Source organism: Gopherus evgoodei, chromosome 1 (genome assembly GCF_007399415.2).
Source record: "Gopherus evgoodei ecotype Sinaloan lineage chromosome 1, rGopEvg1_v1.p, whole genome shotgun sequence".
Lineage (NCBI taxonomy): Eukaryota > Metazoa > Chordata > Testudines > Testudinidae > Gopherus > Gopherus evgoodei.
In genome coordinates, this window is record NC_044322.1 from 266,756,851 (window position 1) to 266,783,410 (window position 26,560).

A 26,560-nucleotide genomic window follows, 5' to 3' on the forward strand; every position below is an offset into this window, starting at 1 on the left:
ACAGCACCTCACTGTTGTTCTGAACTATTCCCCAATGCACAAATCACTCTGAGCCTATTTTCTCCCCACTCTAAGAACATAACTGGCGTTATATGAGCAAAACTCTTTAGGAAGAAGAGGAAAGCAACAAGGCTTTTCCTGCACAGCAACAGAATTGCAGAGATTTCTTACAGTCCCCTCTTAGAAGTTAGGAATAGGGACCCATAACTGGGGCTCCAGGCACTACTGCAATACAAATAACAAACCAATACAAATAACAAACAAGGATAATAATACTAGAAAAAATTATTCACTCATGCCAGAGGGGGTGACATTTGCACTACTAATTTGTACAGCAAAGTAGTGGATTGCAAAGCTCAAAGTTAACTTAAATAAATGTTGAATTGCTCACTAACTGTTATTCTACTAGTCACATTAAAAAAAAAAAAAAGATTTTCCTTTTTGTTCAACAGTTCCGGCAGGGGGATGCAATAAATCTGGAGAAATATGTATTGATTTCAATAGAACTATGCCATTTACACCTATTTAGACCCAAGATAGATAAAATCCATTAATTTTACAGCCATGTCTCTTTTCTTGATTCCTCATTCCCTTTCTCCATTTCTTGATTCCTTTCTCTTCTGCTGTCTATACCACATTTTCATTCTCTCGCCTTATCCCCACACCGTTTTCTCTCTTTTCCCTCCTATTATTTTCACTTTTTTATTGTTTATCATGGTTGAATGAATTAGATGATCATGAGAGTCAAACTGATGTCAGCGTGCAAATGTCCTCTTACAGCTCTGCCAAAGTACTTCAGAGCTCAACCCCTGCAGTTCCAGTCCTAGGTCTCTACACAGCTCTGCTAAATCAATTCAGCCCTGACCTGCATTTCTCTTGAGCAGAGACAGACAACTGTACCAAAATGTGTGATAATTCTGTGAGCCAGTTGAGCTCAACAAACTCTTATTTATTTGTGATCAACGCCAGATACCTAGAGATGAAAGGATAGCGTATTTAATCACTGTTGCCCCTAGTCACCTCTCCTCACCTTTTGATAATTGTCCTATAAAGGAAGATTCAAGTGCACAGTAAGAATAGTTATGTAAATCCTATCATCAAGGAGCCAGAATCCTCTACTGGTGTAAATTGGCATTACTTTATTGATTTCAATGGTGCAATGCCGATTTACTTCAGCTGAGGATCAGGCCCACAATTTAAAGCAACACATCTTTATTACGTAGTTGCAGCGAAGATCACTTGACTCTGTGCTACTGGGAGAGCTGGTGTTGATATGGCTCAACAATGAGGAATTCTGGCAATAAGCCTGTAGGCAGCCCTTCGGGGTGCCCCATAGCATCCACAACAATCACATCCTGAAGTATCCAGGCAGGAATTATTCTACTATAACTGGCTATTGAATCCAACATTTGTAGAGGGCTGAGTGGTGCAGTGGATTAGTGGAATCCTGGAGACCGTGGGCCACATTCAGAGGGGATGTAAATGTAGCTTATGCTTCAATAAAATGGTGTGAGCATAAATGAGAGTAAATTATGCATTGAAGGGGCAGAAGGGCAGAGTTGTGGTGGGAAAGGCTGTCAGCAACAATAGCATGTAAGATAAAGCAGGGTGTTTTATCTTACACATTCTTACATCCAGCTGCTGGCTGTTTTTCTTGCTACACTATCACCTTTCTGTCCCCAATGGTCAAGATCCCTGGGTGTGTCAGAGCATCGTCCCCCTTTCCAGTGTCTCAAATTCTGGAGGATCCCAGGAACCAAATCGGCCCCAGACACAAGTGAGAGCGGTCTCAGGGTTGTTCTAACTTATCCTGCAGATAACGTCTCCCAAGGAGCTACTCTGCTGACATATCCTTCTCCCTCCCAGAATGGCCCCCTATGCCAGTAGGATCAGATGTAGGTGATGTCGGGCTGGCCCGTTATAACTGAGGATTTTCTTAAACTAGGGGAAGCCTTAGGTGCTGCCATCAATCATTGGGTCCCCTTTGCAGAATTCAAGCCACGCAAAGGGGACATGGTAGGCCTGAGGAACTTACCCTGAATATACCAGCTTCCACTCACTCCAGCTTAACAAAGTATAATTTATACCACCATATATGCCACCTATGAATTTGGTCCAAATCTTATACAGAAAATAAGTGAAAATTAATCTGTTATCTCAACCTAACCTCCATTTGCCACATCACAAAACTACTACACATTTTGGTATGCCTGGCAGTCCCCACTTAGGGTAAGTCCAGAACAGAAAGAACAAGGAGCACTGCACCTCACTCCTAATTTGCACCAATGAAGCTGTAATGGAACCAATCCTAGAAGAATGCTGTGTGCTGGTGGGTCAGAATTGGGGTTCATTGGTAGATTTATGCAAGGGAAGCTTGCACTATGCCTGGCTTAGATCAGTGCTGTTATTGCTTCACATCTACAAGCATTTAATATACCAAAATAAAAGTCTGGGACACACTGGGTTTTAGCCCATCATGGAGTTTCTGTTGAAAGTTTTTCAACCATCTCTGGTGTATATTTGGAGTGACCAGGGCTAAAACCCGTAGCAATGCCTCAGGGCATAGAAAAGATGAACTGCTTGGCATGTGCTGAATGCAAGCTGAAGATTACCATAAAGGGCATGGAGAAGAACAAGCTTGAGCCCTAAGTAAAGTACAGACACTTGCGGGGAGAAGTAGGTCATTACACACAAATCTATTTCTTTCTTCCGTCGTTGGTCTGGGGTTCAAAGGTCCTTGGTTTTCTAGGATACTAGTCTAGGTTAGAAGTAAATATGAATGTTCTGTATTATTTCTACAGAAGTGGACTGATTATAGATTTAATTTAAACACATGATTTGTTATTTTTTTTTTGTTTTTTGTTTTTTCTGATGCACACATACAGTGACTTTGTACACAGCATTACATAAAACAGTGTAATACATCAGCTTAATTTGATAAGCCTTTCCCCCCTTTCCTGGGTATTGCAAACAGCAGTGTCACAATCTCATACCGCTGATGGGGCAAGCATAGCACTGACCTCTGGGCAATGCATTCCACCTTCCAACTGCAGCCTGCAAGACAGATGTCCCCTAAGCCATTCTGTACCCCTTGCACATTCTTGTGCCATTAAAGATAGTATTAGACGTGATTTGCAGCATGAAACCCAAAAAGGTGAAACCTCAGATGAGAGCTTTGTAATTGGAAATGGGGCCTTAGGTCCTTAAAAGTATGGATTGTTACTGCTGTGCTAGGTTGGTTAAGAAAATATGTCTGGCCCAGAGCTGGAGAAAATAGAATATCAAGTTATTCCAATGCATGTCACAGAGAACAGCGAAAAGCAAATGTTTTTGATAGATTATGTGTGATTAGCACAAGGGCCCTAGGCATGGAAATCTATCTATTAGATATCATTATTTCTTTAGTCCCAGTAATATAACTATCAAACCTTAGAGTAAACTTCATTTGTTATGGGAATGACCCATGTGCCTCATCCTCTGGGCTTTTTCACTTATGTCAAGTGAAATCATCATTACAGACTCGTAGCTAAATGTTGTTGGAATGATGGACAGGTAGCTCTTTCCTCCACATTCATGGTCTGTTTATTCATCTGCTCTGTTTACTGAGAATCACTAAATATAGAAGCTACTGGCACCAATATTAGTAAATGGACTAAGAACATGTGTTTCCTTCAGGGGAATATTTGACAGTGTATTTTTAAGCCATATAGGAGAAATAAAATGTAAACAAGTTGTGAATTGATGAGAAATGAAATGCATCAGTAAGAAGTTTGATTATTATTACATGAAGGGTATATTGCATCATTGGGGGAGGGATCAACCCACCAAGATGTCTGTCAGCACTCAGCAGTTCCTGATTTGTTCCTTTTTTTATTGCAAGCAGGTTTCTCATTTCTGTAGAGTCCTCCACAAAATCTCAGATCCTCAACATTTTTATCCCCATCACTGAATTGTCCCTCTCCTGCACTGATGAGACGAGGCCATTGTAGAGGTGTTTCTTCCCCCTATGTCCATCCTCTGGAGGCTGAATGTTCTGCCTTCTGACAATTATCAGCCTATGCTAGATCCAGGGAACTTGGGACCTGAACTCTGATCTCAAATGATGTCTACCACTAGGCTGATCCTCATCAGGTTTCTTTCAAGGCTTGCAATAAAAGTCCTTCACAGAGTAACTGACAGAAATGTAATTAAACCGGTTTGAATCTTCCACCAAGTGTTCACAGGAGACCAAGAATATTTTCCCCTTTAATACTGAAAGATTCATACAATATTTAGTTTGGAAGTTTGGTAAATCATGAAATCCCACCATGAAGCTCTAAAATGGATGGCATGCCAACACAGACTTAAGAGAAGAGAAGAGAACAGAGATGCTGAGAAAGCTCTCTATTGGTGCTGAAGAGACAAACATTCCTTATGCCTTCTGCATTGCCAAGTTTTGTGATTTTATTGCAAGTCTTCATGATATTTGATGTTTTCTAAAAGCCTCAGTTGCTGGAATCAAAAGATGGCAAGTGAATCTCAGCTTTAATTTGTAATGAAGTAAGTTAATAGACCTAATAATTTTGGAGAAAATCATGAAAACATGAAAGAAGTGTATCCTAAAGGCTCAGAAACCAAAAAGCAAAGAAAAAGAATCATATTTTATATATCAAGATTTCCCCTAAGAGATCTCCCAAGTTCCTATACAGCATTTGACCCATAGCCTCTAGTTTGTTGTTTTCCTGGAGGCAGAATTGGATGCAGAACAGTTCTGCTAATAGAATAGATATTTAAAAATCTTTAACCATTTAATTTGGGTGCACAACGTACACACAAAACTCTTTGTTGGCAAGAGCCACTTGCTACATCAAACCCCATAAGTTGGAACGTGTGCTTGCTGAGCCATGTAATAAACTCTCTCCTGTGCATTCATTTACTGATGTCAACATTCTCATGAGCTGCATCATCACAAAAGGAATATCTTGGCAAAAGCAGAAGAGCAATTATAAAGGAAAAGGCTTCTCTTTGCACACAAATATCCATACAAATTTGTCTGAATGGTGGGAGAATGATTAAGTGTTCTTCCTAGCCCAAGGCGTTAGTAAACCTCATTTTTTTGCTGTATCCCCCCGTCATCAAAACTTAGTATTTACTTTCAGTCATTTGAATTGTTAATAGAATATCAGGGTTGGAAGGGACCTCAGGAGGTCATCTAGTCCAACCCCCTGCTCAAAGCAAGACCAATCCCCAAATGGCCCCTTCAAAAACTGAACTCACAGCCCTGGGTTTATCAGGTCAATCCTCAAACCACTGAGCTATCCCTCCGGTATGAAGCCTTACAGGCCCTTTGCCAGGGCAGTCCACATCCCTTGTTAGGCTCAGAACTAGAAGTAAATTATCCAGCAGCATATGGAGATCCAGAAATACCAACACATACCCCAGAATTTCTTATCAGCTATAGATATCATATAGGATTCTTGTTGATAAGGCTTTAACACTTTTGCACTAGAAAAATGAGAAAACACGTTGCAATAATCAGAAATAGAAAACTTTACAATCTCCACAGGGCCCTCTTCAAAGAGAAAATCTACTTCATTAGTGGAATAACCCTAAGAGAATGATATACTACAGTCCAACCATAAAACACTTACATGGGTCTTTCAGAAACTAACGGATGTTTGGTCATAAAAAGAAAAGTATGATTCGGCCCTTTTAGATACCTACAAGAATTCAGATAATTTTCAGTTATTTTAATAGTCACCTGACAATTTTATTAATGCACGGTGCCGCTATCTGATCCTGTTTCCTTCTTAAAATGACCAGCTCGTATTGTGGATTTTCATACATGTCAAGGTGAGAGTTGCTAATGCATTCTCTTGATTAGTTAGAAAATGAAAACCCCTACTGTATGGACCAGAATAAACAGAAACATGGCTGTAGGATTGTTCACAAGTAATACCTCATGCAGCCTGCACAGATCCAGTCTCAGAATGCTCTAGGAAAGCTTTAGTGATTTTACTGTGAATAGACGGGCAGATCGGACCACAGAGCCTTCTGAAAAACAAACCTTGGTCAAACTCTGTCTTAGGTCTCAGGTGATAATGAATTTTATATTTTCATCTCAGCTTCAAATGGATGTTTGATTGCATCATAAAACCACCATATGCATGTAACCCTCTTGGAGTTTAGAGAGCGTGGCACCTCTACAACCTTTTCCTGAGGCACAGGAAGTGCTGGTTGTTCAGGGGGAGAGATATTGAGAGAGGGAGAGGACAGGGGTATGACTCTGTCTGTAGCTCCAGACAAGAGGAGTTACAGCGAGCAGGCCCTCACATGGTGAAGCAGCCAAGAACCTGCCTGAAGCCTGGGTGGGTCAGAGTGGCCAAACAGGGATGCCCCAGGATGGGAGTCAGGAGGAGCACTGTGCTGGAAGAAATCACCTGAGAACGACAAACTGAAGTCAGACCCAGTATCACTGTCACTCAGACCTGTCTGGGGCCGTGAGTACTGGGGCTTGTGACCTTGCACTGGGAATAAGGAGGGAGGCTGTACCTAGTTAAGTGGATGGAGTGTTTGCCACTCCATGCGCCTTGCAGAGACCAGCAGAAGAGGGGTTTGTTGGGGAAAGTTTACTGGTGCAGAGGATGACCAGGAGCACCCAAAACTCACTGCCAAACTGGAACTCTGCCCACAATTCTTGAATTCTGAGCCCTAGTCTATACTACGAGTTTAGGTCGAATTTAGCAGCGTTAGATCGATTTAACCCTGCACCTGTCCACAGACTTTCAAGGACATTTCATCGCAATGATGAAATCACATTTCTCTTTAAGAAATCTTGAAATTGATTTCTGTACTCCTCCTCGACAAGGGGATTAGCACTGAAATCGACATCGACGGGTCAAATTTGGGGTAACGTGGATGCAATTTGAAGGTATTGGCCTCCGGGAACTATCCCAGAGTCCTCCATTGTGACTGCTCTGGACAGCGCTCTCAACTCTGATGCACTGGCCAGGTAGACAGGAAAAGCCCCACAAACTTTTGAATTTCACTTCCTGTTTTGCTAGTGTTGCGATTTGATCAGCAAAGGTGACCATGGAGTGTCAGAATCACAGACAAGCTCCAGCATGGACCGAATGGGAGGTACTGGATCAGACTGCTGTACGGGGAGACGAATCTGTGCTATCAGAACTCCATTTCAAAAGATGAAATGCCAAAATATTTGAAAAAATCTCCAAGGGCATGAAGGACAGCAGCTGTAACAGGGACCCACAGCAGTGCCACGTGAAAATTAAGGAGCTCAGGCAAGCCTACCAAAAAAAATGAAGAGGCAAACAGTCGCTCCAGGTCAGACCCCAAGACATGCCGCTTCTATGATGAGCTGCATGCAATTCTAGAGGGTGCCCCCACCATTACCCCACCTCTGTTTGTGGACTCCTGCAAGTGGGGGGAGTCTCACGCAGCAGAGATGAGGATTTTGGGGACAAGGAAGATGGTGAGGAGGAGGAGGGTAGTGCACAGCAGGCAAACGGAGAAAGCATTCTCCCTAACAGCCAGGAACTGTTTATCACCCTAGAGACAATACCTTCCCAACCCTCCCATGGTGGGCTCCTGGACCTTGAAGGCGGAGAAGGCACCTCTGGTGAGTGTACCTTTGTAAATACAATACATGGTTTATAAGAAAGCGTGTTTAATGATTAATTTGCCCTGAAGACTTGGGATGCATTCACGGCCAGTACAGCTACTGGAATGCATGCAAGCAACATCCATTCTTTATCTCTCTGTGTTATCCTCAGGAGAGCGATATCATTCATGGTCACCTGGTTGAAACAGGGAATTTTATTAAGGGAACATTCAGAGGCAAAATGCGACCTTGTACCGAAAGCACGTGTGCTATATGTAAAGCTAACAGCTTGATTCACCGTGAAAGAGTCTACCCATTATTCTCTAAAAATGTGTCTTTTAAAATACTACTCTCCCTTTTCTTTCCTCTCACAGCTGTAAATGTTTCAACGCTCCCCCATCACCTCCGTCCCAGAGGCTAGCGCAGATAAGAAGGCGAAAAAACCGCACTTGCGATGAAATGTTCTCTGAGCTCATGCAGTCCTCCTGCACTGAAAGAGCTCAGCAAACTGCTCAGAGGCAGATAATGTCAGAGTCCAGGAAAGCACAAAATGAACGCGAGAATAGGAGGGATATGTGAAAGGACAGGTGGCGGGAGCAAGAGGAGAAGTGGCGGGAGCAAGATGATAGGTGGGGGCAGCATGATGAGAGGAGGCAGGATGCAATACTGAGGCTACTGGAGGATCAAACTGATATGCTCTGGAGTATGGATGAGCTGCAGGAAAGGCAGCAGGAGCACAGACTGCCACTGCAGGCCCTGTGTAACTGACCGCCCTCCTCCCCACATTCCATATCCTCCTCACCCAGATGCCCAAGGGGTGGGGTGGGGGGGCCTCTGGGCACTCAACCACTCCACCCCAAAGGACTGCCCAAGCAACAGAAGGCTGGCATTCAATAAGTTTTGAAATGGAGTATGGCTTTGTCCTTCCCTCCTCCACTATCCTACCCAATGCTTCCCTCCTCCCCTGCCCTTCCTGGGCTTCCTTTGCAGTTATCCCACATTTGTGTGACGAATTAATACAGCAAAGAATCCTGTGGCACCTTATAGACTAACAGACGTTTTGGAGCATGAGCTTTCGTGGGTGAATACCCACTTCCTCAGATGCATGTCATGCATCTGAGGAAGTGAGGAAGTGGGTATTCACCCACGAAAGCTCATGCTCCAAAACGTCTGTTAGTCTATAAGGTGCCACAGGATTCTTTGCTGCTTTTACAGATCCAGACTAACACGGCTACCCTCTGAATTCATACAGGATGCATGAATTTGAAACAATGACTTTATTCCCTTCGCAAGCAGTGATAGAAGGGGGGAGGTCTCAGTTGGCTTACAGAGAAGTACAGTGAACCAAGGGGGTGGGTTTTCATCAAGGAGAAACAAACAGAACTGTCACACCGTAGCCTGGCCAGTCATGAAACTGGTTTTCAAAGCTTCTCTGATGCGCAGCGCGCCCTGCTGTGCTCTTCTAACCACCCAGGTGTCTGGCTGCAAGTAATCAACGGCCAGGTGATTTGCCTCAACCCGCCTCAACCCGCCATAAACGTCTCCCTCTAACTCTTACAGATATTGTGGAGCACACAGAAAGCAGTCATAACAACGGGAATATTGGTTTTGCTGAGGTCTAACTGAGTCAGTAAACTGCACCAGCATCCCTTTAAACATCCAAATGCACATTCTACCACCATTCGGCACTTGCTCAGCCTATAGTTGAACAGCTCCTGACAACTGTTCAGGGTGCCTGTGTATTCATGAGCCGTGGTATTAAGGGGTAGGCTGGATCCCCAAGGATAACTATAGGCATTTCAACATCCCCAATGGCTATTTTCTGGTCTGGAAAGTAAGTCTCTTGCTTCAGCTGTTCAGACAGACCAGAGTTCCCGAAGATGCGAGCGTCATGTACCTTTCCTGGCCATCCCACATTGATGTTGGTGAAATGTCCCTTGTGATCCACCAGTGCTTGAAGCACTATTGAAAAGTACCCCTTTCAGTTTATATACTGGCTGCCAAGGTGGTCCAGTTCCAAGATAGGGATATGCATTCCGTCTATCGCTCCACAACAGTTAGGGAATCCCATTGTAACAAAGCCATCTACTATGACATGCGCATTTCCCTGCGTCACTACCCTTGATAGCAGCAGCTCAGTGATTGCATTGACTACTTGGACCACAGCAGCCCCCACAGTAGATTTCCCCACTCCAAATTGATTCTCGACAGACCAGTAGCTGTCTGGTGTTGCAAAGTTCCAGACGGCTATCACCACTCACTTGTGAACTGTGAGGGCTGCTCTCATCTTGGTATTCTTGCGCATCAGGGCAGGGGAAAGCAAGTCACAAAGTTCCATGAAAGTGCCCTTACGCATGCAAAAGTTTTACAGCCACTGAGAATCATCCCAGACCTGCAACACTATGCTGTCTCACCAGTCTGTGCTTGTTTCCCGAGCCCAGAATCGGCCTTCCACGGCATGAGCCTGCCCCATTGCCACCAGGATGTCCAAATTGCCAGGGCCAGAGAAGTCTGTGTCCATGTCCTTATCACTCTCATCACCACGATGCCGTCACCTCCTCGCCTGCTTTTGCAAGTTCTGGTTCTGCACATACTGCAGGATAATGTGTGAGGTGTTTACAATGCTCATAACTGCTGCAGAGATGTGAGCGGGCTCCATGCTTGCCATGGTATGGCATCTGCAGGAGAGCAGGAGCAGAGTTGCAGCGGGAGCCCATGACAGCCAACAAAGAGAAATTCGCTATTGATTGAGACAAGAGCAGGAGAGCAGAGTTGCAGTGGAAGCAGTGGATGACGACGGTCATATAGAGGACCTGTGAGGTGGATTTATGGCACCAGAAGAGCAAAGTGGCAGCGAAAGTGGTGGTTGGATGGCCAGTTTTGCCGATTTATTGTACTGTCTGCTGCCAGCAGCACTAGGACACAACAGCAGCAGTGTCCCTTAGCTGAGCTGAGTGGGCTGCATGCTCGCTGTGGTATGGCGAGACAAGAGCCGGACAGCAGAGTTGCAGCAGATGCCCCGAGAATAGATATTTATTCAGAATGATGAGAGGACCTGCAAGGTGGATTCATGGAACCAGTAGAGCAGAGTTGCAGCAGAAGCAGTGGTTGGATGACGACCGTTAGCAGTCCTACTGCACCATTTGCTGAAAGCAGTATGGCGCCTGCACGGAAAAAAGGCATGACATGATTGTCTACCATTGCTGTCACGGAGGGAGGGGCAATTGATGACATCTACCCAAAACCACCTGCAACAATGTTTTTGCCCCATCAGGCACTGGGAGCTCAACCCAGAATTCCAGTGGGCGGTGGAGACTGCGGGAACTGTGGGATAGCTACTGTGACAAAGTTCCTCCTCTACCTTGGTGGGTCTTGCACTTATTGGCAGATTTGCTCACCTCACTGATGTTCCCCACAGTGTGGGTCAACTCCTCCTGTGTCTGATCAGGAGCTGGGAGGTTTGGGGGGAACCCGGGCCTGCCCTCTACTCCAGGTTCCAATCCAGGGCCCTGTGGATTGAAGTTGTCTATAGTGCCTCATGTAACAGCTGCATGACAGCTACACCTCCCTGGGCTACTTCCCCATGGCCTCCTCCAAACACCTTCTTTATCCTCACCACAGGACCTTCCTCCTGGTGTCTGATAATGCTTGTACTCCTTGGTCCTCCAGCAGCACACCCTCTCACTCTCAGCTTCTTGTGCCTCTTGCTCAAAGTTCCTCACATGCACTTCCTCTCCTCTGGCTCCCTCTGGCCTGACTGGCGTGAGCTCCTTTTTAAACCCAGGTGCCTTGATTAGCCTATCTTGATGGGCTGCAGGTGTTCTAATCAGCCTGTCTGCCTTAATTGATTCTAGCAGGTTCCTGATTACTCTAGTGCAGCCCCTGCCCTGGTCACTCAGGGAACAGAAAACTACTCAGCCAGTGACCAGTATATTTGCCCTCTACCAGACTCCTGTACCCCACTGGCCAGGGTCTGTCACACTACCCACAGTGCAACACTTCGAAAGTTGATGCTAGCCATGGTACTGTGGAAACACTCTGCCGACTTAATGCACTTAGTAGGGACATACACAATCAACTGTATAAAAGCGTTTCCTAAAAAAATCGACTTCTATAAATTCGACCTAATTTCATATTGTAGACATACCCTAAGTCTAAATGCATTGCTCAGTGTCTATCCTTTTATATTGTGGTACCACTGGTCCCTTGAGTCCTCATGGTGTTCCCCCATCTTCTCCTGCTGTTCTTCTCCATTCATTCCTCTTTCAATAAGTATTTCTCTTTCCTATATTTGTTGTACTATTGTGTGTGTGTGTGGGGTGCACATGCATGTGCTTTGGGGGATGGAGGGAGGTGGAACAGGTGCCCCTGGGGTGAAAGGGAATTTCCCTGCAGCATTCCACGTGCACCTTTTCTTGGCTAGAGCCACCTGCAGTGGAGACTCCATTGTGGCCAGGAGGGAACTATAGTTACATGCTGTCTTCGTACAGGAAAGGCCAAGGCTAAGGATTAGCAGAAATTATCAAGATTGAGCTACTTTAAGAGAACTACACTGGGAGAAACTGAAAGAGCACCTTCCTACTCTACTCCTGACTCTAGCTGATTTGTCAGCCCCTCACTTTCAGGGACATTAACTTCACACAAAAATTAAAAGCAACACACACACGATATATAAACTGTACAGATAATAGCCCTTGTAGAAGCATTACTAAACCACCTACACAGGAATTTCTTTTTTCTGCTAAAGAAGGTGCGAGATTGCATGAATTTAGATTGTTACCTCAGGCAATCTGCAGAGCAATGTGCCAAAGCGCCTACATGCTGAGTGTTTACAAATTTAAAGTTTGGGATTGACTATGTGCCAATCCCTCTTCAGCTGTGGGCACTAGACCTGCACCCAAATCGCTGTTGACCTTTTCTGGTATTTATGATGTCAGTACAGATTTTTATCACTGTTTGAGCTCTTGACACAAAGCAAACAGGTTCTGTAGCCTGTGTTTATCCATGCAAGATATAAGAACTGGGATTTCAATTCCTATCTGTCCACTCTCCTCTTTAGCTGCTTGGACAATATGGGGTGCTGCGCACATCTTAATTCTTTAACAAGCTTTTTCAGAGAAAATTTTTATATATAGAAAACAAATGTAGACAGGCTGGGTAACCTGATCTGCATATGGGACTGTGTGAAACATACCATTTATTTTACTTACTACAGTCAGTTGATTTTTAAACAGCTTCCAAATATTTACCGCTAAGTACAGCTGCAAAGGCAAGTGGCCAATTGGACTGTGGAATTGACTGACATTGCACATACATTAGAGTGGCATCAGAGGCTACCCACATTCTCCAAGGCTGGAATGCTTACGGTTTGTCCCAAGACTCACCAAAGCACCTTTGAAGTAAATGATAGCGTTAAGTCTAAAACTGAGTCTTCAACACCATGCCCTCCACCCCAGGAACTGCTCGGCTCTCACACATGCTTCTGAGTTGTTGTTTACACATGACAATGACTAGGCAAAACCAAGCAAGGATAGCAAGTGCTAGCTGCCAGTAGGCAATTAGGGTTGCCTAATCCTATCTCTGTGTGGAGACCCATACTCATCAGAGGCAACAGAGGTACAGATGATCCCGGCAAGTCTCCCTAGCTTGAATAACATTCACGTTAGTTTTGTGGTTCACAGCCTGGACGTTGTTGGAGAAATATGTTTCTGTCTGGTCATAGCTCTTACACTACAGGTTGGGTTGTAACCTACTGAGATTAAAGGTAAATTGAAGAACCTTCTCCAACAGCAGCAACAATCCCAGCTGCCTTATAAAGATACTGCTATGTGCTTTTCACTCATCTAATCACCACCAAAGCCCAAGATTTGGTGGTGATGGGGGACTTCAACTATCCAAATATATGTTGGGAAAATAACACCGCGGGGCACAGACTATCCAATAAGTTCCTGGACTGCAATACAGACAACTTTTTATTTCAGAAAGTTGAAAAAGATACTAGGGGGGAAGCTGTTCTATACTTGATTTTAACAAATAGGGAGGAACTTGTTGAGAATTTGAAAGTAGAAGGAAGCTTGGCTGAAAGTGATCATGAAATCATAGAATTTGCAATTCTAAGGACGGGTAGAAGGGAGTACAGCAGAATAGAGACAATGGATTTCAGGAAGGCGGATTTTGGTAAGCTCAGAGAGCTGATAGGTAAGGTCCCATGGGAATTAAGACTGAGGGGAAAAACAACTGAGGAAAGTTGGCAGTTTTTCAAAGGGACACTATTAAGGGCCCAAAAGCAAGTTATTCCGATGGTTAGAAAAGATAGAAGATGTGGCAAAAGACCACCTTGGCTTACCCTTGAGATCTTGTGTGACCTACAAAATAAAAAAGGCATCATATAAAAAATGGAAACTAGGTCAGATCACGAAGGATGAATATAGGCAAATAACACAGGAATGCAGAGGCAAGATTAGAAAAGCAAAGGCACAAAATGAACTCAAACTAGCTATGGGAATAAAAGGAAACAAGAAGACTTTTTATCAATACATTAGAAGCAAGAGGAAGACTAAGGACAGGGTAGGCCCACTGCTCAATGAGGAGGGGGAAACAGTAACGGGAGACTTGGAAATGGCAGAGATGCTTAATGACTTCTTTGTTTCAGTCTTCACTGAGAAGTCTGAAGGAATGTCTAGTATAGTGAATGCTTACGGGAAGAGGGTAGGTTTAGAAGAGAAAATAAGAAAAGAGCAAGTAAAAAATCACTTAGAAAAGTTAGATGCCTGCAAGTCACCAGGGCCTGATGAAATGCATCCTAGAATACTCAAGGAGTTAATAGAAGAGGTATCTGAGCCTCTAGCTATTATCTTTGGGAAATCATGGGAGACGGGGGAGATTCCAGAAGACTGGAAGGGGGCAAATATACTGCCCATCTATAAAAAGGGAAATAAAAACAACCCAGGAAACTACAGACCAGTTAGTTTAACTTCTGTGCCAGGGAAGATAATGGAGCAGGTAATCAAAGAAATCATCTGCAAACACTTGGAAGGTGGTAAGGTGATAGGGAATAGCCAGCATGGATTTGTAAAGAACAAATCGTGTCAAACTAATCTGATAGCGTTCTTTGATAGGATAGCGAGCCTTGTGGATAAGGGAGAAGTGGCTAGACTTTAGTAAGGCATTTGATACAGTCTCGCATGATATTCTTATAGATAAACTAGGAAAGTACAATTTAGATGGGGCTACTATAAGGTGGGTGCATAACTGGCTGGATAACCATACTCAGAGAGTAGTTGTTAATGGCTCCCAATCCTGCTGGAAAGGTATAACAAGTGGGGTTCCACAGGGGTCTGTTTTGGGACCGGTTCTGTTCAATATCTTCATCAACGATTTAGATGTTGGCATAGAAAGTACGCTTATTAAGTTTGCGGACGATACCAAACTGAGAGGGATTGCAACTGCTTTGGAGGACAGGGTCAAAATTCAAAATGATCTGGACAAATTGGAGAAATGGTCTGAGGTAAACAGGATGAAGTTCAATAAAGATAAATGCAAAGTGCTCCACCTAGGAAGGAACAATCAGTTTCACACATACAAAATGGGAAGAGACTGTCTAGGAAGGAGTATGGAAGAAAGAGATCTAGGGGTCATAGTAGACCACAAGCTTAATATGAGTCAACAGTGTGATACTGTTGCAAAAAAAGCAAACATGATTCTGGGATGCATTAACAGGTGTGTTGTAAACAAGACACGAGAAGTCATTCTTCCGCTTTATTATGCGCTGGTTAGGCCTGAACTGGAGTATTGTGTCCAGTTCTGGGCACCGCATTTCAAGAAAGATGTGGAGAAATTGGAGAGGGTCCAGAGAAGAGCAACAAGAATGATTAAAGGTCTTGAGAACATGACCTATAAAGGAAGGCTGAAGGAATTGGGTTTGTTTAGTTTGGAAAAGAGAAGACTGAGAGGGGACATGATAGCAGTTTTCAGGTATCTAAAAGGGTGTCATCAGGAGGAGGGAGAAAACTTGTTCACCTTAGTCTCCAATGATAGAACAAGAAGCAATGGACTTAAACTGCAGCAAGGGAGATTTAGGTTGGACATTAGGAAAAAGTTCCTAACTGTCAGGGTAGTTAAACACTGGAATAGATTGCCTAGGGAAGTTGTGGAATCTCCATCTCTGGAGATATTTAAGAGTAGGTTAGATAAATGTCTATTGGGGATGGTCTAGACAGTATTTGGTCCTGCCATGAGGGCAGGGGACTGGACTCGATGACCTCTTGAGGTCCCTTCCAGTCCTAGAGTCTATGAATTACCAAGAGGCCAAAATAGAGAAGTGGAGATGGGGAAAAGAGAGAGAGAGAAAGTAAAAAAAATAAAATAAAGAATGTAGAAAAAAAAAGACTGGTCTACACTACTTCAAAAGGGAGAAGGAGATATGGAATTCAACTAGGAAACAATATGATTAAAATGTGCAAGAGGGAGAGGTCTCTTGAAAACAGTGAATAAATTCTGTATTGGGATCTAAAGATATCGGTAGGCTAGAACATGGCTTTTAAAGATAGATCTAATATGTTTTGGCCCCATCCATATAGACTTTCAGACTGTATTAGAAGAAGCCGTTTTTGATGGAACAATGTTTAAAAGAAACCTGGTTCCCATGCCAATATACTCAGAGGAAAAATGATTTCATTGTAATGGCACTGGGATTAGGATTTGGGAGATTCGGGTTCAGTTCCCAGTTCTGCCACAGACTGGCTGTATGACCTTGGGCAAATCACCTAATACTCTGTGCCTCAGTTTTCATCTATAAAAGGAAAGCATTAATTCTTCCTTTGTCTATCTTGTCTGCTTAGACTGTAAGTTCTTTGAGGCAGGGACTGTCTCTCACCATCTAGCACAATGGGGTCCTGATCAAAGTTGGGCCCCCCATGCGTAATTCAAATAAGAGTGAAAGCGTCAGAGCCAAAATGGCTCTGCCCCATTCAAACCTGGGCTAGGGGAAAACAATGTTTACTATATAATTAAAGACAAAATCAGAAATTTGGAAGGGGAAAAAATCTTTCACTGCTAAGAGGATGGAAGAATAAATATAACAAAACAACTAGCTGATGGGGCCTCTTAAAAATTCTATGACTGATGGCAGAGAACATAGTTTAAAACTCATTCTTTTCTCAGCAGAATTCACACAATTTCTGCAATGAAAGTGGATTGGCTACACTAGGTTTTACTGCCTGAAACATTTTACAGCACTTTATCCAAGAATGTGTATGTTCTATGGTCTTGTTTTCCTGCCCCTAGGCCAGATGGTTTCTCAAGTACGGAACTGTCAGAATCCAATGTGAGATGAATGGAAAACCTAACCTGTGTAAATTAAGCCTCAGAAGCCTGCCCCTACCAGACTGGCTGCAGACAGAAACCTCTGAAGTTAATATTAATATATTGTTTGTTTAAAAAAATCGACCATACAGAAAGAGATACTGCACCATGCTTAACTTTGAGAGACAGGGAGAGAAAGAGGCTAAAGCAGGCATGTCAAACTCATAGCTGACAAGCTGGATCTGGCCCCCTTAATGCATATATCCAGCCCTCAATGAAAGATTCAGATTATACAGAATGAAAATTTCCACTACACTAATAAAAATCTAGCCCTTATGGTCGCAGAGATAACCTCCTAAACGTGACATAGCCTGAAACAATATTTCTAAAACCATCTAAGAGAGATGTGTTTCCCATATTAATCTCAATGATATGTCAACTCTGAAGCCTAATGTGCCACTTCAGTTAAAAGATTTTCAAATAACCAAGTGCACATATTTACATGAGTAATTTGTGCACTCAGCTACACTGATTGAGCAACTCTGGTAACTGCATATGCAGAGGAGCAAATAAACAAAGAACAGAAATAGCAATGGTTCTAAAAAGCATCCTGTATCATTTTCCCCCAACTGAGTGATGTTGAATGTAACAGTAACTTACCAAATACAATATTAGTTATTATATAAGAAGCATATTCTCTCTCCTTGATCTTTTGCACAAATCTCCTGTTTTTATTGATGATTTTTTCCTCACAATACCCTGTGAAGAAAGGAACTTAACGGTGAAATTTAAGTGCCTGTGATATACAGGAGGTCAGATGAGATGATCTATTGGTTCCTTCTGGCTTTAAACTCTTTGAATCTATGAATTTGTGGGAGACCCTTTGTGGATCAAGGACATAGGATATCCCTAACTCTATAGCCTTGGGTTACAAGCCATAACCACAAATTTAATTTGGGCCTCTCAAGGTAACACATCTGACATGTCTATGCTGAAAGACCATCCTCAATCTAAACCTCTTCTACATAAGTTGTCCTAGAAAAGTTAATTTGAACCATGAGCCTCTCTAAATCCTTAATATCAACTGGAAAATTTAGACTTCCTGGGAACAAACAGAACCACAGATTTCAGATGCTTCTCTGTGTGTGTGTTTGTAAACGGGAAGAGGCTGTGCTGGAGTGTAATATCTGCTATCCTCCAGGATCCCACAAAAGGAATCTCTGTCCCTCTCCATCCTATACCTGCTGTGAAAATATTTTTACTTGCTGAAACATCAGATGAAATCATCATGAGATTTCCGACAGCCATTTCCACCCAATAATTGGTGTCTGAACATTTCTACTAAGAGAATCACTAGCTCTAAAATTGCCCTCCAAGATGGAGTAGGATATGGTGTCAGACTCCTGCGGAGGAGATAGCTTCCCTTAACAGCAGTATTACTACTGTTGTGCTAAGTATCGTCTCAGGAACACACTGAATTGTCCCAAAGAGGTCTTTTCCAAGTTATTGTGAGAAGACTAATGGGAAAACTGAGGAATGGACTAAAGAAGCCTAAAATAATTGTTAAAGATTGATTTTATAAGTACAGTTGTCACGCATGCTGGAAATTCATGGCGCCATTCAAGAATCAAATCTCTCTGTGATCTGAGAACAAGTGGTAGTCATCCCTCCTAGCCAGTCTGAAGAGAAGAAAAATATCAAACAACAAAATTGAAGGTTTCAATATTTAAAGAGTGAGCGTGGTGTGGCAGGAGTGATAAACTTGGTAGATTCCTGTGGGAGAGAAAATAGGAGTCCAAAGTCACTGAGTGCTATAGTTTTTAAATGGGAGTTGTGTGGCTAGCCTCTCCTTACCCATTTGCTTTGAAAATGGCTCTCTCCTCGTCAAACTGTGTGACAGATTTCAGGGAGGTAATGGCAGTGGATAGGACTGAGGGAATCTATTCCAGATACTTCGTATCCAGCAGATGTCTTTATCGACTTATTAACCAAAGCAGGAAATATTTTCCTTTCATTCACATAATTGCAGGCAATAATCCGCCCTCCCTTGCATCACTCCAAGTAGGTTCTCCTATTTTCAGTGATAACAAATAGAGGCTATTTGGATTTATTAATAAAAATAATGTGAAATAATGAGGTTATTTCAGTACTAAACATCTAAAGTTGCCTAGAATCACATTTTAGCAGGTAATAATAATTCCTCTCCCCACTATGCACCTTATTCCTGAACTCTCCATGCCCACCAAAACATTAGGAAGAACAAAACTGCCCCAAATTAGTGATGACAACTGAGCCTGCATTGTTGTGAAGAAAAGCAGCAGACAGAGTACACATATTCCAACATCAGAAACCACAACAGTAGAAGTATTTAAAAATAAATCTCAACTTTCCCCCCAGCTTAGTTTACAAAAGAAGCATTAAAAATGGTATTAGAATACCTTTGAACTTGTGAAAGACGGCCCATAGCTCAGCAATGTCAGTGGCAAAGGTTATGTCTGTGTCGAGGACAATGACTCGCTCGAGATTGGAAGGGAGAGTCTTTGTCAGAACCAGCTTCATCAACCCATAAATCCCAGAGTAGTGTTTGTTGGGGATCCAGGATACTTCCGACTAACGGGAAAAAAAGGAGTGGGGAAGGAAGAAAAGGGGGGAAAAAACAAGCTTAGTTAGAGACATATTGTTTTATAGATATAGGTTTCCAAAATCTTCCTGACGCTAGTTCTTGCAGTGGGGGAAGAACTACTATTGGGGGCCGGCAATAATAGAACCATATGGAGGCAGCCCTGAGCAGACATCTGAAATGCTGGTTTTATGCCAACATCAGAAATGTACTAAAGTTTCTAAAATCTTGAATCAAAAAGTAAGTTCTTTGAGGCCACAGTTTCACTGAATATAATGAAAATTGAACCAGCCTTTCCAACCCTGTTGAATCCTTGTGTGTCTTGGTAAAATTAAAATACATCTTTAATCCAAAATCCCATGTGTATTTTACACTGCTTTCATTTTCACACCAAAGCAAAACAATTCTGTGTTTGCCATTCCCAGAAACGACCAACTCTGAGGAGACAGAACAAATGCTTTTCGCTCTCTTTATATTTAGCGGGGTTTGGAGGTCTTATGATGGTCAGCAGGTCCACATTTCAAAATGTTGATCACTTGGGAACAATGGGACAAGAAACTGGTATAACCTTTTACTTTGAAAGCTGACAAAGGCCTTCCTACCAAATGTCATCTCACTCCAGTTCTTACCACTCCTAACTGCAGTCATGTGGCATCCTATAGAACTGGTCAAAAGCGAGGAGGAAAAGGAGGGAATTTCAAAAAATTTCAATAAAAATCTGAAACTTTTTGACCAAAAATGGGACAAAATTCAAAACCTTTCGACAAAGTTTCAGGTTATTTTTTCAAAAGTACCTAAAGTTACTTAGGAGCCTAAATCTATTTTTTAAAAGTGAAAGACACTCAGGTTCCTAAGGTCTGGTGTATACTTAAAATATTGGGTGACCTAGTTACACCACGTGGAGGCGGTGTGTGAAAAAATTCAATCCCGAAACACCATAATTGAAATGACTTCAGTACTGATGTAGACCTGGCTAAGGCGACAGAAGAATTCTTCTGTTGACTTAGTTACCATGTCTTGGGAAGAAGGGGGGAGCTACATTACCTGCATTGACAGAACAACTCTTTCCATCACGGTAGGAAGCATCTACACTGCTGTAGCCACTGTAGCGCTTATAGTGTAGACAACCTGAAAGATCTACTGACTTTCAATAAGACGTAGGTTCCTAAATGCCAAAAGCCACCTTTGAAAATGGGACTTTGGCTCTTAAGTCACACGCTTTTGAAAATTTTACCTTAGTCTCATGTCTGATGTTCCTTCTGTCTAATGTCTTACAGAGCATTCACTAAGTCCTGACGTCCTCACTCAGTTTTCACTCAAGCAGGGCTCCCATTGCTTCAGTTACAATTTTGACTGTGGGAGGCCTGGGCATGGATGGACTTCAGGATTTACCAGTATGCTGAGTGCTGAAGAAGTTAGCACCAGGCAGGCGTGTATAAACCTGACTTCTAACAGAGAGCAGGTTTATTTTATTGTTTCAGATCACTTCACTAGCATCTCTGAATTACTATCTGAGACTTTTTTGCATAGAAGAGCCAATTTCTCTTAAACTCTCCTTCCTCCCCTCCCGAAAAACCTTCCCATTGCAAAATGAGTGCCTGAACATGACTTGGAATTTGGGAGAGAAAAGGTTAGGAATAGCTGCTTAAGCTGGACTGCTATGATGCATTTCTCTTCTAATATACAGTGGAAGTTTGCTTTACACTATAACTAGGGCTCTGCTGATATAAGAGGACCTGCTCTATTCCCTTTAAAACAGAGTATAGCTTTCATCTATATTCTATCAGTTTTCAGCACCAGAGACAGACCTTTACATCCCTATGCAGTTCATCAGGCAGATGGCAGATACTGAAGCAACCTGTCCCATTAAAATTTTAGGGAGTAAGGTAGAAAATATCATCATGTGGTTTCAAAACATGTCCCAAAGTGAGAAAAATTTGAACAGTACTAAATGAAAATGAAGGTTTTTTTTCTGAAGGGACCTCAGCTCAGCTTCCATTTGTATGCCTGAAACTTTACATGTGCAATTATTTGCATACACACTATTTTTTTTTTAGCACTGTGACTTGCACACAGACGCAATCAAATGTACATGCATAGAACTCATTTGCTCTCACAAACAGGATTTACACATTTGTACACTAGCATTTGCACATGGAAGTGACAGCGCATGTAGCAGGGTGGTCACCCACTCTGGCCCTAAAGGGGTTAAAACAGCCCTGGGAAAAGGCTGCCCCAGGGAGCCAGAAAACGAGGCTGATTGGGGAAGCAGCCACTGCTAGGGCGACGCCCCAATCAGGCCACAGGTGGCCCCATAAAAGGCTGTGGGCCAGGAGCTCAGGCAGTCTCTCTCTAGCTGTGGAGAGAGATGGGCCTGGCAGCTTGGGAGCTCAGCAGGGTACCTAGAGTGAAGCAGGGCTGAGGAAAGGCCAGAGGAGCTGGGGAACTCCAGGCTAGAAAACCCACAGGCTGCAGGCCTTGGTAAAGGCCAGGAAGGGTACTGGGGTTGCAGAGGTGTGGCCCAGGGTATGCAAAGGCAGCAGGTCCAAACCCCGCTTGCCGACGATGAGTGGTATAGACTGCAGTTTGCCCCAGTGAGCGGGTGCTAGATGGTGACTGGCAGTAGCCACTGAGATGAGGTGGGGATAGAGGGTTGGGGGTTCCCCTGAGTGGGGAGACCCAGAGAGTGGAGGTACTGCCAGGGGGCAGCACCCAAGGTAAAGGGGCACTGGGGTCTGGGAGGGACACGGGGCCAGTGGAAAGTGGGACATTGGCCAGCAGAGAGCGCTCCGGAGCTGGAAGAGGTAATTCCCAGAACGACCAGCAGGAGGCACCGTGCCAGTGAGTCGCCACATCTCTACAGTGCACAAAAAACTCAGCAACAGATTCTGATCTTACCCTAGCATAAATCATCATAAGGGAAACTAAAGTAAGGACCTTAGGGAGCAAGTCACTACAGATACACAAACACAGGCCACGTTGTAAAAACAAAACAAAACTGGCTTTAATAGTCCACTTCCTTGCCTCATCTTTTCTTTCTTGCCATTGTCATATTGTGTGTTACCAAGCTACAGTGCTTAGTAAAGAAATCTAGTTTCTTTCTTACCTAGAAACGCACACAGTGGGTAATTTTGTACATATATAAATGAACCTTAAGTATTCTTCAGAATTTATTTTTTTTTAAACCAGGCAGAGTTGTGTAGAATCAAGAGGTTAATTGGGATTCCAACCCTAAAAACAGACCTATACTCAAAACAATTAGTTGATCCTGTTCTCTCCTCTGCATAGTGTCATGGGGAATGGACCATCATATGATGCTGTTGGTAAAGGAATATCCTCAACCCCAAATTTGGATTTTATCCAGGGTCCTGTGCCTGAAGCACCTGCCCAATCTGAACATGGGAACCAGCTCTGCACCTGTACTAGTGTGATAAAAGGGTTAATACAATTTTAAAGATTCAGGCTTGCTTTCATGAATATAATATCATCCATTCCTATGTTATTAATTTTAGATAGTATGTCCCTAGTCTAATTAGTGAAAATGCAATATTGCACTACAGTACCTCATAATATGCTTATGCAAATAAGACTAATACGGCAGGGGGGTCAGAGGATTCATATACACGCAGAGATAAGCAGGGAAGGAAAAAGGTGATAAGAATCACAAGAGGGTCACCTTCCAGGAGCTGCTAACTTCTTTGCATTCAGGATTCCACCTAATTTCTAATACTGCTGTAATGTGTGAAGGTAGGGACGAGACCCTTTGCCTGGTAATTCCTTCAGATTTGGCACTGAGACATGACAGTCCCACAGCACTGAAACCTACGCTATTTTGAAGGACCACTGAAAATGACATGAGTAGTCCTCTGTCCAAGTGGTCCCTCAGAGCTGGTTTGGCATTTTACATTTATCCATTAAACTGGATATAAACAAGTATGACTGGGCAATTAATGATAAAAGCTTGTAGGTGCAATGTGTTTTTCTGATGTAGAGTTCTCTATGCCACAAGCACGAGTCCTGGATATTGCCACCAATTCCCTGTATTCACCTTTAACAAGGCCACCAAAACTGCTCCTAAAAGCTGGATGAGAGTCCTTCTGCACCATCAGCACTATTTCTGGGATGAGCAGCATCATTAGCTCATGGCTTCACCATCCACGAGTAATGGGGCCATTCCAAATTTGTACCAAGACCACCTCTTGATATTGCACAACAGAATCACATATTCTCTCTCTGTTTTATATATTCACATGGAAAAAACATTAGAACATAAAAGTTGCACAGACAAGCACTTAAAAGTTAAGGACAGAATTAAAGTTAAGTAAGATTTCCTGGCCACAAATTCTTGTAAAATTCTACAACCTATAAGACATCCCCTACATTTCAGATAACGTGTGACAAAAAGAGACTCTTACTTGTACAAATATTTTGCTGCAGATTACAAATCACCTTGAGTTTTATCTCACAAAAAACAATGACCCAGTTATATTATCTTTGAGAATCATTTTGCCTTACATGTAGTATCAGAGTCAGTTCCATAGCAACCAATATCTCCAGAAGACACAGAACAAGTAAGAAAGCAGGGAGACTGTAAAAGACGTGACTGAAAGGGAGGTGGTGATATATTCAATAAGTTATACAGTTACCAACTAAGAGGATGCTAGGAATCAAATCAGAATCATAGGAATGTAAGACTGGAAGGTACCTTGAGAGGTCAACCAGTCCAGCCCCCAATTGTACCTAGACCATCCTGACAGGTGTTTGTGTAACCTATTCTTAAAAACCTCCAATGACAGAAATTCCACAACCTTCCTTAGAAACTTATTCCAGTGCTTAACTATACCTATAGTTGGAAAGTTATTCCTATTATCTAACCTAAAACCTCCCTTGTGGCATATTAAGACAATAACTACTTGTCCTACCTTCAGTGGACATGGAGAACAAATGATTACCATCCTCTTTATAACAGTTCTTAATATACTTGAAGACTCATCAAATCCACCCTCAGTCTTCTTTTCTAAGGACTAAACATGCCCATTTTTTAACCTTTCCTCAATAGTTACAGTTTTCTAAACCTCTTATTTTTGTAGCTCTCCTCTTGACTCTCCAATTTGTCCACATCTTTCCTAAAGTGTGGCAACCAGAACTGGAGACAGCACTCCAGCTGAGGACTCACTAATGCCCAGTAGAGTGGGACAATTATCTACCCATTTCTACAGCACCCGTTAATACACTCCAGAAAGATAGTAGCCTTTTTAGCAATTGCATCACATTGTTGACTCATCTTCAATTTGTGATCCACCATAACCCCCAGATCTTTTCCAGCAGTACTACTACCTAGCCCGTTATTCCCAATTTTGTAATTGTATATTTGATTTTTCCTTCCTAAGTGTAGTACTTTGCATTTGTCTTTATTGAATATCATCTTGTTGATTTCAGACCAATTCTCCAGTATGTCAAGGTTGTTTTGAATTCTAATCTGGTCCTCCAAAGTGCTTGCAACCCCTTCCAGTCTGGTGTCATCTGCACATTTTATAAGCATACCGTCCACTCCATTATCCAAGTTGTTACTGAAAATATTGAATAGTACCAGATACAGGACAGACTCTTCCAGAACCCCACCAGATAAGTCCCCCTACTTTGACAGCAAACCATTGATCATTAATCTTTGATTATGTCTTTTAACCAGTTATGCATCCACTTTATAGTAATTTCATCCAGACCATATTTCCCTAGTTTGTTTATGAGAGTGATGTGTGGGACTTTGTGAAAAGCCTTACTAAAACCAAGATATACCTATTACATCTGCACCTCTCCCCGCATCCTCTAGGCCGGTAACCCTATCAAAGAAGGAAATTAGGTTAATTTGATATGATTTGTCTTGACAAATCCATACTGCCTATGACTTATAACCCTATTATCCTCTAGGTGCTTACAAACTGACTGTTAAATGATTTGTTCCAGTATCCTTCCAGGTTAGGCTGGAAGTTAGGCTGACTGGTCCATAATTCCCCAGGTCCTCTTTTCCCCTGCCCCCCTTTTAAAGACAGGTACTTTGTCCTCCATGAGTTCTTAAAGATAATCACTAATGGTTCTTAGATTGTTTCACCTAGTTCTGTAAATACCCTAGGGTGCATTTCATCAGGCCCTGCTGACCTGAATACATCTAATTTATCTAAATATTCTGTAACCTGTTCTTTCCCTATTTTGACTTGCGTTTCTTGCTCATTGTTAATGTTAATTATGTTAAATATCTGGTCATAATTAATCTTTTAAGTGAAGACTGCAGCAAAATATACCTCAGCCTTCTTGATGTCGTCTGTTATTAGCTCTCCTTCCCTACTAAATAGTGGGTCTACATTTAATTTATTATGTCCCTTCCTAGGTATAATTGATTTTGTGTCTTAGCTTTTCTGATTTTGTTCCTACATGCTTGTGTTAATCTCTTGTACTCATCTTTTTGCAATTTAACCATGTTTCCATTTTTTGTAGAATTCTTTTTTATTATTTTTTTATTTTTATTTTTATTTTCAGGTAATTAAAGAGTTCCCCCGATGGAGCCAGATTAACCTCTTACTATTCCTCTTAGCTTTCCTTTACAGCGAGATAGTTCACTGTTGCACTTTTAATATGATCTTGTAGAGAAACTGTGAGCTCTCTTGAACTCCTCTTTTCCTTAGATTTTCTTCCCATGGGACTTCACCTACCAATTCTCCAAGTCTGTAAAAGTCTTTTTTTAAAGTCCATTATCCTTATTCTGTTGTTCCCACTCCCTCCTTTCCTTAGAATAATCAAATCTATCACTTCATGATCACTTTCAGTCAAATTGCCTTCAACCTTCAGAATGACAACCCAGGAAGGGCAGGAGCAGTATAAAAACAAGAATCTCTGGCACTTGGAACAATGGTCAGAGCGTCTAGGATTATAAATCCATGTTAGACCTGAGAGAACTATGGCTCCAAATTGAGTTTGGATATTAGCATGAGGAATAGGCTGAAAGCATGTGACCAAACGGAACAAAATCATGAGAAAGAAGG

General features: G+C 42.5%; 1 protein-coding gene across 1 annotated transcript in view; it reads right to left on the bottom strand.

Moving 5' to 3' along the window:
* Window positions 1-26,560, bottom strand: part of LARGE1 (LARGE xylosyl- and glucuronyltransferase 1) — a 394,379-nt gene that overhangs the window by 141,243 nt on the left and 226,576 nt on the right. The window contains exon 6 of the mRNA XM_030545186.1: window positions 19,342-19,513. Coding sequence (XP_030401046.1) covers window positions 19,342-19,513 — 172 coding nt within the window. The remainder of the gene's footprint in view (window positions 1-19,341; window positions 19,514-26,560) is intronic.